We start from the raw sequence: 19,050 nt of genomic DNA, 5'->3' as shown, positions 1-19,050 counted from the left end.
TCTCATAGACCCATCAGTCTTCCGAAGACTTTAGTAAACTTTCTTTCTCTCTCTGTATGAGAAGGCTATATACTTATTGCAGGAACATGAGATATGCCACCAATGCCATCTTTCTCTGATTACAAGCTTCAAAATCCTCATCTTCAAAAGATTGTGCAACTTACAGTGAACATTGGAGGCTTTCAGAAGCAAAGCCTGGATCAATACTTATTCTGAGTATCTTTTATTAAATGCTAATAGCCATTGATATACATAGAAATAAATAATCATTTAATTGAAGACTTCTGCACACCAAAAAATAATGCCAGCTGCCCTGTCTAGATCGTCCACCTTTATCATACAAGATGAAGAGATGCATTTCCTACTGCATCCTCCAAAAGAATTATAACTAAAGTACAGAGAAAGGGATGTCCAAACGCTTTACTGAAAGCTCAATGTGACTGTACAGGCCCGCTTTCCCCTCTCTAGAGCTTACTTCAAACCTCACCTTTGGTCATGTAAATAAATTTGAAAGCAATAGAACCTACCTTCTGGATACATAAAGGGAGGCTCGTCGGACTTTTTCCATACAACGGTAATCAAAACTGATGATAAATGATGATGGAGCATGAAGATGCCACTTTTCTGGACAAAGATACTTTCCTATGTACAACAGGTGAGGCATGATAGTCTTTGCAATGTGACCAGGATAGTCTGAAACAAAGTTGGAGGCTCTGCAGTGGGGGAAGTCTGAGGCACTTTGCTCACCCAATGTCTGTAAAATGCATCAACTGCCCCCTCAACCCCGTCTTCTTCCTCCATTTGCTTAGCAAGTTCAAGTGCTTTGTGCTTCACCTGCCAAGTAAACAGAGAGAATTTTTCTTACAAGACACAGTCTCATTTGTCTTGTCTTACCCTCTCCATAATCCTCACACTCCACACAAATCATGCCACGTTTAAAAACAACTAGAAATCTACTGAAAAAACATTTTAATTCTCAGGACTGACTAAAAAAACAAAACCATTTTCACTTAAATGAAGGAGCTTCCAGGTGGAACCAAATGAAAAGGATTTCTTCAACAAGAAGACTTTCATATAGCAAAATACATCAAATCTTACTGGAAAGCGGAAGACACATAATTTAACAGAGAAATCCCTACAGAGACAGATCAGACAGTAGGAGGTGATAGTGCTATAGGAGACGGATATAAATCGAGCACAGCAACATCTCAAAGACTTCTATACTTTTGAGTCAGCCCCAGGACAGTGTGGAGTCTAGGAGGACGAGTTAGCTGATATGAGGACAGAGTGGATCAGCAGGAAGAGATGACATGGAGCTGCGGAGCCAGAGACACAGAGACCACACATGATGCAGAGGTTGACTAGAGCATACAAGATGAGGTCCAGCCCATCTCAGCTGGACCGCCGCTAGAATTGAGGTCCAACTCCAGATATGCTCACCGGATATAGAGATCACGGTGACACATCCCCCACTGCAGCGTGAGACAATCCAACAGAGGGGGGACAGTGATATCTTCACGTCTCACTGGAGAGCTATCATGGAACTCGCTCATAGATAACACCTGATCCTATCTCTTGCCATCTCATGATTTCTCAGTTTGTGTACTAGTTTTTGAGTTTTTTAGTATAACACTTAGCAAGGGCCTTAGCGAGTCCTTTGCCTCAGCCCATAGTGGCTTGTATGAGTTACATTTCTTGGTTGTACCTTGTCTCATATACCCCCCCGCCCCTCCCCTCTCTCTCTCTCTCTCTCTCTCTCTCTCTCTCCAAAGAGCACACCCACCAAAGGTCCTAGACATGTTGACTATGCAGCCAGGTGCCACTACCACCTGTGCCCTGCTCTGGTACATGTGACATTCCCCTTTGCTGAACTTGTTGCTAGGTGGATACCTTGCAACCCTTTGCCCTGCCAACCGGAACTGATCGACCGTGGCGTGCGACTTTGGGGACCTGATCACCTAATGCAGACTTTCGCACCAATGACCTGCAAGATGAAGCCATCCATCCATCTCCTCTACAGAACCACAAACCTCCACACAAACCAAGGCCACTGTTGAAGTCAACTTCCTATGTCATACGCATAACCCAAGGCTGAGGGCATGTGCTACTGATGGCAATGCTAAAGATAAGCTTGATGATGCTGAGACATGTACGAAACTCAACGAATGCCAGACCCCCCCATAGGATGTTACCTATGGTCTTGTCTCTAATGCATGGACTAACTGGTTTGGCTACTAGACTAGCGAACGAGATTGATTATGCTTGTTTGACTGGCGAGACTGACTATGCTTGTGCTAGATTGACTCACTAGACAGACTGTGCCCATATGTTGATGCAAGCCTAACCTATATGTTCCTACATGCTCATGTGTAGATAAACCAGCCTACAGCATGCTAGTTCAACCCTACTTTCATATCTAGGCTAACAGAAATGGCATCAGCTAGTAAATCCATGTGCTTACGTATCAAAAGTATCTGGAATCCTTGTGAAATCCACAGCTTGTGAGGAGCTGCACAAACAATAGGCTAGGAAGGGAATTCCTAGTCTAGGACAAACAACAAGGCCCCCTTATATAGGTATAGGCCTGGGCAAAAATACCACAATGCTTGTGGAATAGCCACCCTAGGATGCCATGTGGCAACATTAGGCTTCCCACTAAAATACTACTATTTACAAAGCCATTTAGAGGCTAACTAGAATAGAAATTAACTAAGAAAAGTTGGCCTTCATTACATCATGCAAGAAGCACACGACTTACAGAAAGATCTTCAAGATTGGGTTTATTTGAGTAGAAGCAAATGAAATCACCGACAACATAGATATTCTCAGCAAAAGGACTATTCTAAAAAATAGGGGATAGACTATCATGAAACCTTTGCCCCCAATACTCATTTTGGGTGGAAAGTACATTAGTCAGATACTAGCCTTTCTCAATGTCAACTTGCAGGGAGAAGTGTATGTAGTCAGCCTGTGTTTTTCAGATGCCTAGTTGGGAACACTCCATAAGGTACTTTATGGGCTGAAACTAAGTACAAAGAAAACTGGCTAATCGAAAGGAAGCCAGCCTGTTTCCAGAGAACCCAGCTCACTGTGTAGGGAATCTGCGGAACAGGGGCTGACAGCCGGGGAAGGGTACACATCCAGTGAATTCCTAGCCTAGTAAAAGTCTAGAAAATGACTGCAGGCCAAGCCTTACAGAAACATTCACACCTTGCGGCGGTCGCTCTCGATCTTGAAGTCCTGCGTTTTCAAATGACCTAGAGAGTGTAGATAATGTCCTACCAAATGGCGACGAGAGTGCCATCACCAAGCTGCATTGGGCCACCCATATATTTCAAGTGATAATACTTGCTACCGTCTCCCAAACACTGTCCTCTTGCAGCTACAAAAGATGCCGCTTGGAGGGGGGAAATGCATCATATGCCTCTATCTTGAGAATCTACTGCCCATGGATCCTATAAGCTGGGGAAAAGAGATCAATAGAGAAAGTGTGGTCCCCGTCTGCCAACCATGTGACCATCCCCTATGTGAAGTCCCACTGTATCCTTTGCATACTGGCAACAATCTGAAGGGCACCCATCCTGATCCTCTACACGGCTGGACAGCCCCGGAGACAGCACAAGATTGTCTCCAGATCTCTATCTGTGCAGCATTAGCATCTGCCATCCACCCACATCTGGTCCAACCAAGGCTTTATGGGCAAGCCTCCATGTGCTATCCATAAAAAATAGGATATCTTCCGTGGCTTGAGACTAGACCAAAAGGGTGGGATGACCTAGTGCGGGACCTGCTGTTCAACCCAGTCTCTCTTGCGCAAAGGGGTCCTACCTTCAGCTGAAGACAACATCCAATGTGAGTAGTGAGAGGAAGGCACCTTCTCAATCCTGTGTCCAAGTGCTCAACTCATGCTGGCCAGAATCACTCCCCTTGGATCCTACTGGACCTCCTTGAGAGGCTAGCCCTCCCATAACAAAAGGGGCCACCTCGCCACCTCCTGCGGCCGAGTCGAAACTGAACTAGGTCAATTGCCTACCCCTTGCCCGAGTGGTCTACCACCCTGAGTGAGAATGCAGACATTGTTTTTTAATGGCACTAAAATTATGAACATGCAAATTCAGGAGGGAGAGTGGTAAGACCATGTGGATGGCTGAATTGAAGGCCAAAAAAATGAGTTGGCAACTAGTATCCCAAGATAGAGACAAATGCAATCTTTGATTAAATGGTAGCACAAGGCTGTTAACAGAGTGTGTAAGAACAGTACATCATTTTATATCTTGTTTTTAAATGATGCCGTTGGCAAGATAGATTGGCATGAGATAGCTGACTACAGGTCTTTATAAAGGCACATCAGGTGCATATGAATTGCAGCTCACTATGGGATACTTACCTAGAGTAGACCCCAATGCACCATCCTACGAAATGGAAGGGGATCCTCTTTCGAGGAGAAATAGAATCTGCCTTTAGAAGTCTTTAAAAACAGTACAGACAGCTACTTTCGGTGGCTGTAAAGATGCAGATCAAAGTGAGAGAGTTTCTGTGGAGCAGGTGGTTTGATGAAGGATGTTAAAAAGTAAATAGATGGTTATGAATATTAGAGGAAACTCGAAGCTCGAAACTTACTTACCCTACCTCATACATGCCTTATTTCTGCAATTTACAAAGCCTAGTCACCACGGGCTCACGTGTGGTGGAATCTAGGGAATTGAACTTTTCCCATCCAGTATTAAGGGAGCCATTGAATTTTTTTGGTTATAGGACTTGGAGTGGCCAATAGGTGTAGACATATTGTTTACATTGGCCCATGGCATTCTCTGAGATATATGATGCTGTGCCCATGCAATTGGACTGTGGACATAAGTTGCAAATAACAAGATCCCTGGGGGTTTGCAGTCTCTGCCTTTACAATTGCAGTCTCCTCCAAGAACTCCATGGTACATAGGGCTACCAATCTAGAGACAAACCCTACCATTGTTATCAATGCAGGCAATCTGCATCAAATACAGATAATGATGTTTCTGGACTTGGTACGTACTTCCTTCTTCAATGCCACCGTAATAGACAGTGAGAAATTAGCAAACCCCCAAGGGTTTTAAATTTGCTGCATGCAGACTGCACATTGCCCCTAGCAGGTTATTATAAGATGTCCTCCTCCTTCTTCCATGTCCTACTGCCCTTTCTTTCCTCTTCTGCCAAGCTCATTCCTAGGGTCCTTGCGTTGTGCTTTGTTTGGCTCTTTTGTTGATTCCAAAACCCCTTAAATTGCCTTTCCTATTTCTGCTTCCTATCTCACCCATCCACAAGGCAGGGGATCCCATGAAGCCGAATAACTACAGGACCATTATGATTGGACATGTCATGTCCAAGATTTATGCATCAGTACTTGATTCGGAGGTCAACAAATTTGCGGAGTGTCAAGGACTCAGAGCAACGGAACAAGCCGGTTTCAGGCGGGATCATGGGACCATGGACCACATTCTCGACTCAAATGTATAATCATGGAGGTGAGGGCACGGAAGCGTGGAAGTTTACTGTTGCTTTGTGGATTTCCGCAAGGCATTTGACAGAGCCCACCTCATACGATGCCTATAGGATCTGGGTTACGACCAGGAGATCATTTGGGCTGTCATGGCACTTTATGAGTGAGTTTCAGACAGAGTCCGAACAAGATCTAGATAGACAGACAAGACCATGAGCACTAGCGGGGTCACAAGGGTGCCCATTATCACCTACCTTCTTTGGCCTCTACATCGAGGAGCTTAAGACAGTGATGCACGCACAGGGTGGGGTAGGGTGCTCTATCGCAAGCAACCTGATCCGGATATTACTTTACGCAGATGACATGGCTCTCTTGTCTTCCTCAGCAGAGAGGCTCCAGAGAGACCTTGACGCACTACAATCCTTTTGTGAGTCATGATTTGAAGGTCAACTTGGGTAAAACCAAGGTTATGATCTTCAATACATCTCAAGCCGTCATGTGCGATGAACATTTCGCATTTGATGGGTCCCCTGTTGAGGTAGTCTCATCATACACTTATCTGAGAGTCGTCTTTTCTGGGCCCATCTTCACCATGAGACCCGCAATGCACGCGTGCCTGAGTAGATGATATGCTTCATTGGCTAGACTAGAGAGACAGTGCTTCCGCTCTCACTTTCAGAATCCACGGACCAAAGGGTTGCTTTTTGACTCCTTGGTCCACCCAGCAGGGATGTATGGCAGTCCATGTTGGGGGCCAGACTTGTCGGATACAGAGTGGGCCAGGGTGGAGCGGCTACAGATTCTCATATTATCACGGATGATCCGTGGTAAGCCATTCGTCCCTCACCAGATCATTCGTGCGGAGTTTTTCCGCTTTCACTTTCAAAATTCACGGACCAAAGGGTTGGGTTTTGACTCCTTGGTCCACCTAGCAGGGATGTATGGCAGTCCATGTTGGGGGCCACACTTGTCGGATACAGAGTGGGCCAGGGTGGAGCGGCTACAGGTTCTCATATTATCACGGATGATTCGTGGTAAGCCATTCGTCCCTCACCAGATCATTCGGGCGGAGTTTGGGTCACCCCCATTACAACTAGATGCTGCATTTCAGGTCATTACGTATCTGTACCGAGAAGGAAGTATGGCGATTACATATCCGGACGTAGCACGATACCATGGCTAGCATTGCCCTCACTTGCAATAGGGGGAGATTAGAGGTGCTGGTATGCACGCACAGAGAGATGGTTTGCAAGACTAGGGCTCCACATGGACAAAGTACCTCCTTTCCAGTACAGCATGGATGCTCCTTTCTCTCCTCTCCTATCACACGAGGTCAACCAGGTTATCCGTGAGCATCTACTACAGCTACACACATTCCAGACTTGGTTGGGCCCGAGTGATCTTCCAGTGAAACTGGGCTTCTACAAAGATCGCTTCTTACATATCACAGCGGAGGGTTTCATTGATCCACCATGATACACGCAGATTCACCTATTGTTGAGATATCGAGCTCCACTCGTGATATGCCAGGGTGACCGTTGTGCATTTATGTCATCGACTTGTTAGCTGCAGATGCGGTTGGTACACCGCCCATGAATAATAGCTCGATGACAACTATCCTTATCTACTCTAGTTCCTGGCTCACTTAGTATGCCACCTTAGTTAGCTGAGTTTGGTTTTGAGACCCACATATAGGGTTCTTCTATTTCTTTGTACTAGAGTTCTTTTGGCTTACACAACTAAGTAGAGGAAAACTGTTTTCAGCCTCCACCACTATGTGTATTTCCTCATTGTGTATGTGAGAAAGCCGCAAGTGAGACTCCTTCCCTCTCTCCCACTATCTTCACATGGTAGAGGAGCTCAAGAGAGCAAACCAAGTTCGCGGTGTCCTAGCCATTTCAGGGCTCGTTTTAAAGGCGGAAGTTCTTCGCAGGCACTCAGAAAAAGGCCATGTTTTTGTTGTGCGACCACTGCTCTACAGGTCGGTGAAAAGATGTCGCAAAAATTGCATCGTATGCCTGCGCGCAGAGATATTGGGAGTTGCAGAATCATCCTTGTTGCCTGTTGATGCAAAATCGTCACTAGGAAGTGACTGTGTGGTCAAATATCACTTTCGTCAATTTTGCAGATCTGCCCGTGTGAGGCAAAAGCTGTGTTTTTTGCAGTGACAGAATATTTTGCAGTGTTCTGTAATGGCGTCTGATTCTCTTTCACAGATTGTCACTGAAAAGCTTGACAAGAACAACTTCCAGGCATGGAAGTTTAGAATGACGAATTTCCTTATGGGAAAAGGCTATTGGGAGTTCATTACAGGAAATGAAGAAGAACTAGTTCTTCCTAATGTTCCCAATCAACAGGAAATGCAAGCATTTAAAGGATGGCATGAGAGAGCCAGAAAATTTATGTACTGGCTTTCTATCAGTATTTCGGATTCTATGATTGTGCATATTCAAGATGCAAGTACGCCAAAGGAGGCATGGGATACTTTGGCAAAAATGTACAGCACAAATACGCAAGCCAAGAAAATGCAGCTCAAGCAGGAGTTGCACAATGTACAGAGAGAAAATATGAGCATCAATGACTACCACATGAAGGTGAGGAAAATTGCAGATGCACTTGCTTCCATTGGGTCGCCAGTGGAAGATGATGATCTAGTTTCTGTGACCTTGAATGGTCTAGGAAAGGATTATGCAGAGTTCCGAACATTCATTGCCGTCCGTGAAAAATTTCTTGATTTTGAGAAGTTGTTTGCTCTTCTAATTTCTGCAGAGCAGAGAAATGATGGTGCATCTTCTTCAGGAGGAACTTCAAAAGAAACTGTCTTCTACTCAAATGCTGGAAGAGGTAGAGACAGAGGTAGAGTAGGCCGATCTGGAGGCCGTGGTAGAAATCAGAATATACAGCAAACTCAAGAAAACCAGTCCTTTGAAGAAGGACGTGGTAACTCTAGAGACGGGGAGCCAAAGAGGTCGTGGTGGATGATAGAGAGGCCAAAATGCAAACAGCAATGTTGAATGCTACTATTGTGGTAAAATGGGTCATATGGCTAAAGACTGCTACAAAAAGCAAAATGACATTATGAATGAAAAATTGCAGCAAGGCACTTGTGCATCTTCTAGTAGACAGGGTGATGACAGAAATGAGCATCTGTTTATGGTGCAGCACATGACCAATTCTGTGACAAGTGCAGAAGAGAGAAATGATGAAATGATGTGTAGTATGTTGACTCAGGTGCGTCAAACCACATGACAGGTCATGCAGAATGGATGCAGGATGCAACAAAAATGAAAAGACCAGGATTTGTGGAGACTGGTGATGATACTGCACATCCTATTGTGCAGATTGGTAAAACTTCTTTGTCTATGCGGGATGGGAAAAAGAAATACATGTCTAATGTATTTTATGTCCCAAACATCACCAAGAACCTAGTTTCTATTGGTCAATTGGTTGAGCAGGGCTTGCAGGTCAGATTTAATCCTCATGGATGCTTTGTGAAGGATATGAAAAATAACGGTCGCTTGATAGCAAAAGAAAAGAAGAAGGACAGGATGTTTACGTTGGATGCGGACATGCCTGAATTGAGTGCAGCAATGTTTACACATGGGACCGGTGTAGTTGCAGATATTTATATCTGGTATAAACGCATTGGTCATGTTAATGTACAACGACTTAAATCAATGCAAGCCCAAAATATTATTGCAAGATTGCCTAAATTCAAGGTTACAGAAATGCATAAAAGGTATGTGAAGGCTTGTCAATTTGGAAAACAGGCAAGGAAACCATTTCCTAGGCATGTTCAAGAGAGTAAGAAACCATTGGAATTAATCCACTCTGATGTGTGGACTACTAAAGCTGCATCTATTAGAGGCTGTCATTATTTTGTCACTTTTATTGATGACTACAGCAGAAAAGTTTGCGTGTATTTTATGAAAAAGAAAAGTGAAGTGTTTGGGCACTTCAAAGCTTTTAAAGCTATGGTTAAAAAAGAAACAGGCTTGCAAATAAAATGCCTAAGGTCAGATGGAGGGGGAGAGTACCTCTCAAATGAGTTTGCAAGGTTCCTACAGGAGCATGGCATAAAGCAGCAATATTCATGCAGTCATACCCCACAGCAAAATGGACTTGCAGAAAGGAAAAACAGACATATTGGAGAGGTATCTCGGGCCATGCTGAATAAAAAAGACCTACCAGATTATTATTGGGCTGAAGCAATTGCTACAGCAATTTACATAATGAACAGGACTCCCACTGCAGCAATACATGACATGACGTCAGAGAAGATGTATACTAGTAGGAAACCAGATATTTCTCATTTGAAAATTTTTTGTTGCATTGTCTATGTTCATGTGCCAGATGAGTTGAGGTCCAAGTTGGATCCAAAAGCTAAGAAGTACATCCTTATTGGTTATTCTCTACAGCAGAAGGGGTATAGATGCTATAACCCTTCTACTCGTAAGTTTACAGTGAGCAGAGATGTTTTTTTTAATGAGATGAGCAGCTGGTATAAACCAGTAAATGTGATTGATGATGTAGATGCACAAAGTGGTAATGCTGCACAGAATTCACGGCAGCAATCACAAAATATTAGTGGACCTACAGTGTCCTCTAGCAGTGGTTCACATACTTCGCCATGGACAGGCAGATTGAGATCAGAAGAATCTCCTCAAAGCAATGCAAATAGTGGTACGCAGGTATCATGAAAAGAAAAAGAGAAGGTAGATCAACCCATGTTTGATGTGAATGCAGGTCACTCTTATGTGGATGATGAATCCAGTGGCTCAGAACAGAGCATTTATGATGAGTTGGGTATTCCTTCTGTTGTTACACCTGAAGTAAGCAAGACTAGGGATGTTTTGAGAGCACCTCGAAGTGAGCCTATTTCGCGCAGGTCTACCAGAGCTAGGTATCCTGTAGATAGGTTGAAATATGATGGATTTACAGCCATTCACTATGCCTATATGGTCAAAGTGATACAGGAACCAGAACCCACTTCTTTTGAGCAAGCTATGTGAAAAGAAAAATGAGAGAAAGCCATGGATGAAAAAATGGATGCCTTGGAAGCGAATGCTACATGGAAATTAGTGCCTTTGCCTAAAGACAAGAATGCAATTGGTTGTAAGTGGGTTTATAAGCTGAAGCACAATGCAGATGGTTCTGTGAACAGATACAAGGCAAGATTAGTTGTCAAGGAATATGCACAAACATATGGCAAGAATGGCAACCGTAAGAGCAGTCATTGCGATGGCTGCATCAAATGGATGGTCTTTACATCGGATGGATGTAAAGAATGCCTTCTTGTATGGTGATTTGCAAGAAGAGGTCTTTATGGAGCAACCACCAAGTTATGTTCATGCTGTTCATCCTGAGTTTGTTTGCAGGTTGAAGAAAGCCTTGTATGGCTTGAAGCAAGCACCTAGAGTATGATCTGACAAGATAGGACAGTATCTTGTCACTATTGACTTTCAGATTTCCAAGGCGAATTTCTCACTTTATGTGAGAAAAATGAGAGAAAGCCATGGATGAAGAAATGGATGCCTTGGATGCAAATGCAACATGAGAATTGGTGCCTTTGCCTAAAGACAAGAATGCAATTGGCTGTAAATGTGTTTATAAGGTGAAGCACAATGCAGATGGTTCTGTGAACAGATACAAGGCAAGATTAGTTGTCAAGGGGTATGCACATACATATGGCATTGATTATGAAGAAACATTCAGTCCAGTTGCAAGGATGGCGACTGTAAGAGCAGTCATTGCTATGGCTGCATCAAAGGGATGGTCTTTACATCAGATGGATGTAAAGAATGCCTTCTTGCATGGTGATTTGCAAGAAGAGGTCTATATGGAGCAGCCACCAGGTTATGTGCATGCTGTTCATCCTGAGTTTGTTTGCAGGTTGAAGAAAGCCTTGTATGGCTTGAAGCAAGCACCTAGAGCATGGTCTGACAAGATAGGACGGTATCTTGTTACTATTGGCTTTCAGATTTCCAAGGCAGATTTCTCACTCTATGTGAGAAAAACAGAGAAAGGTATTATGTTGCTTGTCATTTATGTTGATGATTTGATCATCACAGGTGATAGTGATGAAGACATCCTTTATGTGAAAATGCTATTAAAGCAGAAGTTTGAGATGAAGGATTTGGGAGAGCTGCATTATTTCTTGGGCATTAAGGTGATTAGATCACCAAGTGGGATACAGCTCTTGCAGAGGCAATATGGACTGGACATGCTGTCCAAATATGGGATGACAGGCTGTAAGCCTATTTCAGTTCCTTTGGAGCAGAATGTGAAGCTGAGCGCAGATGCAGGTGAGCTTCTGGAAGACCCTACTATGTACAGACGCATAGTAGGAAGTTTGATTTACATGACTATTACCAGGCCAAATTTGAGCTATGCTGTTGGGTTGGTAAGTCAGTTTATGGAGGCTCCAAGGAAACTGCATTTGGATGCGGCTAGACGCATACTCAGGTATGTGAAGTCCACATTGCAGTATGGACTATTTTATGAGGCTGGGGTTCAGATACAGTTGCATGGATACACTGATGCTGATTGGGCTGGTAGTATTTCTGATAGACGATCTACCAGTGGATATGTGTTCTCTTTTAGGAGTGCTGTAGTCACTTCGAGCAACAAGAAACAGCCTACAGTTGCCTTGTCGAGCACAGAGGCTGAGTACAGGGGTGCAGCAATGGCTGCATGTGAGGTAGCTTGGTTGCATAAGCTACTCTATGATATGCATCAGTCTACAGATGGGCCAGTTGTCATTTATTATGACAACATGAGCAGTATACACTTGGCAAATAACCCAGTCTATCATGCTAGAACAAAGCACATTGAGGTGCATTATCACTATGTGTGGGAGAAGGTTTTACTAGGTCTTATTGATCTAGTTTATGTCAGCACAGAGGATCAGATAGCTGACATATTCACGAAGGCATTGGGCGTAGAGAAGCTGCGCAAGTTTAGAGACCTGCTTGGTGTGCAAGAATTGGGATTGAGCTCGAGGGGGAGTGTTGACATATCGAGCTCCACTCGTGATATGCCAGGGTGACCGTTGTGCATTTATGTCACCGACTTGTTAGCTGCAGATGCGGTTGGTACACCGCCCATGAATAATAGCTCGATGACAGCTATCCTTACCTACTCTAGTTCTTGGCTCAGTTAGTATGCCACCTTAGTTAGCTGAGTTTGGTTTTGAGACCCACATATAGGATTCTTCTATTTCTTTGTACTAGAGTTCTTTTGGCTTACACAACTAAGTAGAGGAAAACTGTTTTCAGCCTCCACCTCTGTGTGTATTCCCCCATTGTGTATGTGAGAAAGCCGCAAGTGAGACTCCTTCCCTCTCTCCCACTATCTTCACACCTATCCCACTCCCTGAGGATCTCCCTTCGGCAGTTCCGGGTCTCTTCACACAAACTTCGTATCGAGAGCGGCAGAGGACAGTGGTTATCCAAGGAGAGGCGCATATGCACACTATGTGACATGCAGGAGATTGAGACAGAGGAGCATTTTATCATCAGGTGTCCTGTTTACTATGAGATCCGAGGGCGTTTCTACTGCCTCTTGAGAGAGAGTTTTGGGGTGTTGGCCCGTTTCCTCTCCTATCCAGACTAGCGATGTTTGGCTGGATTCATGAGGTGCTCAGACACCACGATAGGATACTCCGAGCACGGAGATATGAGCAGACTTCTTCCTCGACTAATACCTCTCAGAGCTCTATCACGGAGTTCTTTCAACCAGATCACATAGACTCCCACAAGGATAGGACACTCCGAGCACGGAGATAGGAGCAGACTTCTTCCTCGACTAATATCTCTCAGAGCTCTATCACGGAGTTCTTTCAACCAGATCACATAGACCCCCACAAGGCGAGACCTCGACATGACCGTGACCCGGAGCCTATGACCCGACAGCTTAGACAAAGGGTTGACTCACAGATCATACTTAGGGACATCCCCTCTTTGTTTAGGGTCGGAGCCCGACCAACGGGGGTCTCAGTGGCCTTGGTTAGACGCAGAGCTATGACCAAGAGATGTACCAGGACTGCACACTTGAGGAGGCAACAACGTTCTATTGCTGACCTCATGCCTCCACTTCCACAGCCTCATCCATCCTGATGTCCTGCTGCTGCTGCTGATGATGATGATGGTTACGATGATGCCGACAATGATGCTGAGATTGATATATATAGTCGAGATATAACTATGTTGTACTTAGGACTTAATACTGCCATTTTGCATTTGTTTGCATTCTACATTGGTGTCGATGCTCGTTTAGTAGCTCCACTACCACATCTCATTGTATCAAGTATTTCACAATCTCATAGACCCATTGGTCTTCCGAAGACTTTAATAAACTTTCTTTCTTTCTTTCTACTTGATTTGTCATTGTGATCGTCGTCTTCCTCCTCCATTATGCATGAAACTTCAAATGAAGTAAATACTTGGGTAGGTATAAGTTCAAATCTGTGCATATACATATCAGGATAAAATCTGATTCAGGCAAATGAGTTTAATCAATCCCTTTCTAATTCTTTCAATCACACAATCAAGGGCCAATCAAGCTCAGTTTATCTTGCATTGCTTGAATTTTTAGGGCAGTTCTTCCCCATTAATCTAAGACTTGGCTCCTTCAAGGCAATTATTTTTTCAAAACAAAGAAAAGAATCATGTATTAGAAAACTTGAGAGATCAGAATTCCATGGGGGAATGCTTGACCAAACAGAATGGGCAGCCTGCTTCTACGGATCCCAGCTCATTGCCTAGGGTATCCTTGCAACAGGTGCCATCCGTGAACATAAAAAATGCCTGCAGCCCATGTTCTGCAGAAATGCTCCCCCTAAGTGGCTTGCAAGGTGTGGATGATATCATCCTAGATACGGACGAGGGTGGTCACTTACCGAGCAGCTGCCCCCCCCGCCCCCCCCCCCCCAATCATTAAACTGCAGCATGCTGACCAGATATTCCAAGTTTATTATTAAAGATTGATTCAAACTGCAAGGTATCAGATTCTTCAAGATAAAGGTCCCTCCTTGTATGACAAGCTGAGAGGGTGGTTGTGTGAGCGTGTGCAGGTATTCATTTTCTTTCCTTTTTTTCTTTTTTTTTTGGAGGGGGGGCGCGGCACACGCTACAAATGCAGCTTAATATTACAACAACTGCTATGCAGCGTGATTATGGCAAACCCCAGAAGTTCAAATCTACACACCTTCAGTGATTGAAAAAAAAAACCCTCTATGCATCCTAGAAGATGGCGAAGCATTGCACAATACCTCTGCATCCAACATGAAGTTGATAGCATATACAAGCCTTTCGAAAGAAAACTGCTGTATAGGAATTGGAGGCGGCCCAACACCTTTTTCATGTACCCTCTCACCCCAAAATGGTTGATCTCCAAAAAAAGGAACAATGGTAGTCGGACACTGCAAGGCAAGTAGAGAAGCACATTTGTCAAGAGATAAATAGGTCAAAAGCCTACTGTAAGACATCCACACTCACACCAGAGGGAAGAAAGCTCTTCCAATATCCAACACATAGAAAGCATAGGGCTGATTGAAAGGAAAAACCTATGTATGTATACATCCAAATTGAGTGGCTCATTTACATCTCAGAAAATCATGGAAACACCTACTTAGAACAGACTATTCCAGGAGCAAAAAGAATTAATGAATTCCAAACGAAAGCGAATCAAAGGTTTTTCAAGACAATGCACCGTGCCCAAGAAAGAAAAACCTTTTGCAATCAATCTAATGACCATTTCAGGAAAAAATCCTTGAAAGGAATGGATCAAATGACTCTTACCCCAGCTTTCAGCCCTGCTGCTGTTGTGCCAGCACCACCATGATGAACCTGTAGAGAAACATAACATATGTGCATGTCATTAATTGAACTGGCAAAAAGGGAAGGAGGGGGAGGGGGGCGCTTTTTTTTTGGGGGGAGGGCGGAGGGGGTTGTGGCAAGGGCAGGAATGCCTTGAATTAGGAATATCCTGAATTGTTGAATATAAGTTTAATATAATTGTCATCTAGCCGTTCCATCTTTGAAATGCAATATATTAGTGTCAAAGATGCAACTTTCAATGTTTAAATCTGGATTACATCCAAAAGAAACAAGTCGCAAGTAGCATCATAGTCTCAATGGTCTCTCTTCTTGCCAGTAACCCTTGAAATAGATTCTTCCAATGAATATTACACTGGTGTAGGAAGACCACAATTTGAAAACCTGACTACTTGTGGCAAACCTAGAAGTAGAAGACTTATCTATACATGACAACCAAGTCAAAAGAGTGGCATTCCCTACAGTTTATGGCCAATAAGCAAGATAAATTTCCCCACTGGTCAAAAGATTGACATTCCCTACAATTTATGGCCAATAAGCAAAAATAATAATAGAGATTGTGGAGCTTAAAATAATGGTATAATTATCTACACCCTTGATTGAAAGCAACATCATGTGTATGCATTCAAACACGATGAAGCCTTGACAATAGCCAAAGTGCCAAAACATCACAGATGCTTGCAGCATCACATGCTTGTTCATATGGGGCTGCATATCAACTACTTTAGTACATGCACTTTTACTGAAGTGAGAGGAAAAGAACAAGAGTATTGGGTTTCGTGCTGCCTTGAACTCTAAGTTTGAAACCTGCTCACAAACAGTGATTTTATGGAGCCACGGTCATATATGTCTGCGGCAAAGTTCCCAACAGTTTTTGCAAAAGAAATACATATGCCACATTTACCAAGTATAACCACGATAAAGTAGAAATATTCATTCTACTTTGGCAAAAGGGGTTGGACAAGCTTCTTTTTTCCACTAAACACATTGTGGTCAAGGAGAAGATTATCATCAATAGCTGTAAAGCCTTCATGTCATCATTTCAGATTTGAAGCTAGACGCAAAGATTTGGGAAAATTCACCAAGGCTAAAACAACAAAACAAAAAGCAACCCGTAAAGAACTGTAGGAATACATGAATCATTTTTGTAAGAAATCCTAGATTTACTATATTTAAAAATGTGCTAAGGAACAGAAAGGAGACTGAAGTAACAGAGAACAAGGAATATTTGTATTGCTTAAGTGTTTGTAGTGTGTCATCCATACAGTTGAACCTCTCTTATATAGAGAGTGAAGAGTCACACATGAAAAGGTGTGTACTCCAAAGTGTATGTGCATGAAGAGGCGTGTACCCCTTGTGAAGGGTGTGACCCTTGATGAGAGGGTACATTACAATGGTAGTGTCTCTTCAATAGAATGTCTCTTGTGAAGGGTTGTGCCTCATAGGAAGTGTCCCGTCGAAAGGGCATACCCTTCCACAAGTGTCCATTCATCCAACCATCCATAAGTCTAAGGTATAGAGAAAGGAATACGTCACAGATCCTGAAATCCCCTCCCACTCAGACTAAGACCCTGGTGGAGATAATGAACTGGTGTAGAAAATATCACGGTAAATTCTAAAAATATTGCTGTAAAATGTCAGGGTATTTCTTCCAAAACTTGGTTGACTCTTTCAGTCTGTCCATTTCATTATGCGTGGTAGGCTGAACTGAACAGTAGACTTGTACACAAAGATTCAAACAATGAAATCCAAAAGTGACTAGTAAACTTAGGATTTCTGTTGGAAACGATATTCTTAGGCAATCCATGGTGTCGGAAGATGTGTTGTATCAAAAGTTTGGCGATGTCCGGAGCCTATGCACTTCTTTTGCAAGCAACAAAGTGTGCCATTTTGGACAATCAATCAACAATTACCATAATTTGAGTGTTACCTTTAGAGGATCGTGGTAGTATTGTAATGAAATCCATGGAAATACTTTCCCACCTTTCAGTTGGAACTGGAAGAGACTGAAGAAGTCCCGCTAGAAGTCGTCGGCTTGCTTTCATTTGTTGACAAGATAAGCAAGATGTGATCATTTTGATGACGTCGCTTTTCATCTGAGGCCAGTAGTATGTTGCACTGAGTAACCTGTAAGTCTTGTTGATGCCTGGATGGGCAGCATAAGGAACTACATGATGCTCTCTTAACAAAAGACGTCGAACATCCTTGTCATGTGGTACACGGACGCGATCTTGATAATACAGAAGGTCGTCCATATAAGATTAGGATCAAAAAATCTTCTGTTCGGAAGTCGAAGGTTAATCTTTCAAAAGAACTTGTACTGCTGTGCCGAAGTCTTTATCATTGAGATACTTCCCTTTGAATGAATTCGGAACATCCACAGATAACGTAGAGATTACCATAGCTGATGCTAGAGTTAACCTGCTGAGAGCATCTGCAACTACATTGCATAGTCCTGGAATACATTCAATGGTCATGTGAAAGTTGGCCAGAAACTCAACCCAGCGTGCTTGTCGAGCGTTCATGACTGGCTGAGTAAAGATATACTTTAGAGAGTGATGGTTTGTCTTTACCACCAAGTCGGCTCCCATGAGATAATGTTTCCAAGAGCGATAAGCATGTATAATGGCAAGAAACTCCTTATCATAAACCGGGTATCGAGTTTGGATATCGGAATGTTTATGGCTGTCAAAAGCAATAACTTGGCCTTCTTGCATCAAGCTTGCTCCTATAGCGACGTCAGAAGCGTCCGTCATGGTCTCAAACGGAAGGTTTGGGTCAGCAATAGCCATAACTGGTGTGGTAGTGAGTGCTTGCTTGAGTTGTTGGAAACTATACTCTGTTTCGGGAAGCCACTGAAAAACTGCTGTGCTTTTCAATAATTCCGACATAGGAGCTGCGATCTCGAAAAATTGATAGACCTTTGTATGGTAGAAGTTTGCCAATCCGAGAAAAGAGTGGACGTCATGAACATTCTTAGGAGAAGGCCAATTTCGGATTACCTCGACCTTCTTGGGATCCACGGAGGTGCCTTGAGCTGAAATAACATGTCCCAAATATTCGAGTTGGGTCTTGAAGAACTCACTCTTCTCAACGTTGATGTAGAGAGAATTTGCCTGGAAAACTTCAAAAACTTGGTGAAGATGTTGTTTGTGCTCATGTAGGGATTTGTTGAAAACGAGGTTGTCATCGAGATAAACGATGACAAACTTATCGAAAAAAGGCTTGAAGATGTCGTTCATTAGTGTCATGAATGTTGCCGGGGCATTGTTTAACCCAAAAGACTTGACCAAACATTCATAGTGTCCATACTTTGTTCAAAAAGCGATCTTGTACTCATCGCCTTCTCGTATGCGAATTTGATGATAACCTCAATGAAGATCAATCTTTAAGAATTGTGTTGCGTGTAGAAGTTGATCGAAAAGGTCATCGATGCGAGGCAATGGATACTTGTTTTTTATAGTGAGCTTATTGAGGGCTCGGTAGTCGATGCAGAGGCGCATTGACTTATTCCTTTTTTCCACAAGTAGTACAGGAGATCCGAAAGGACTGCGACTGGGCCGAATGTGATCTTTGTCGAGAAGTTCAGTCACCTGTCTTTGGATTTCTTCATTTTGAGTGTAAGAAACCCGATAAGGAGGTTTCGACGGTGGAGTACTGTCGTAAATAAGCTCGACCGGGTGATCTACTGGTCGTCGAGGTGGTAACTGCTTTGGCAATTCTTGTGGAAAAATATCT

General features: G+C 43.3%; 1 protein-coding gene across 3 annotated transcripts in view; it reads right to left on the bottom strand.

Moving 5' to 3' along the window:
- Window positions 1–200: 200 nt before the first annotated feature.
- Window positions 201–19,050, bottom strand: part of LOC147893519 (sterol 3-beta-glucosyltransferase UGT80A2-like) — a 115,182-nt gene continuing 96,332 nt past the window's right edge. For all 3 annotated transcript variants that reach the window (XM_087385468.1, XM_087385469.1, XM_087385471.1), the window contains exons 12-14: window positions 15,277–15,324; window positions 14,748–14,897; window positions 201–834 (exon numbers count right to left, since the gene is read on the bottom strand). In XM_087385468.1, the coding sequence (XP_087241594.1) occupies window positions 643–834; window positions 14,748–14,897; window positions 15,277–15,324 (390 nt within the window). In that variant the 3' untranslated portion in view covers window positions 201–642. The remainder of the gene's footprint in view (window positions 835–14,747; window positions 14,898–15,276; window positions 15,325–19,050) is intronic.

Source organism: Dipteris shenzhenensis, chromosome 15 (assembly GCF_047967505.1).
Source record: "Dipteris shenzhenensis isolate YYH24624 ecotype China chromosome 15, Dip_SZ_1.0, whole genome shotgun sequence".
Classification (NCBI taxonomy): domain Eukaryota; kingdom Viridiplantae; phylum Streptophyta; class Polypodiopsida; order Gleicheniales; family Dipteridaceae; genus Dipteris; species Dipteris shenzhenensis.
This window is presented reverse-complemented; position numbering and strand designations above follow the sequence as displayed.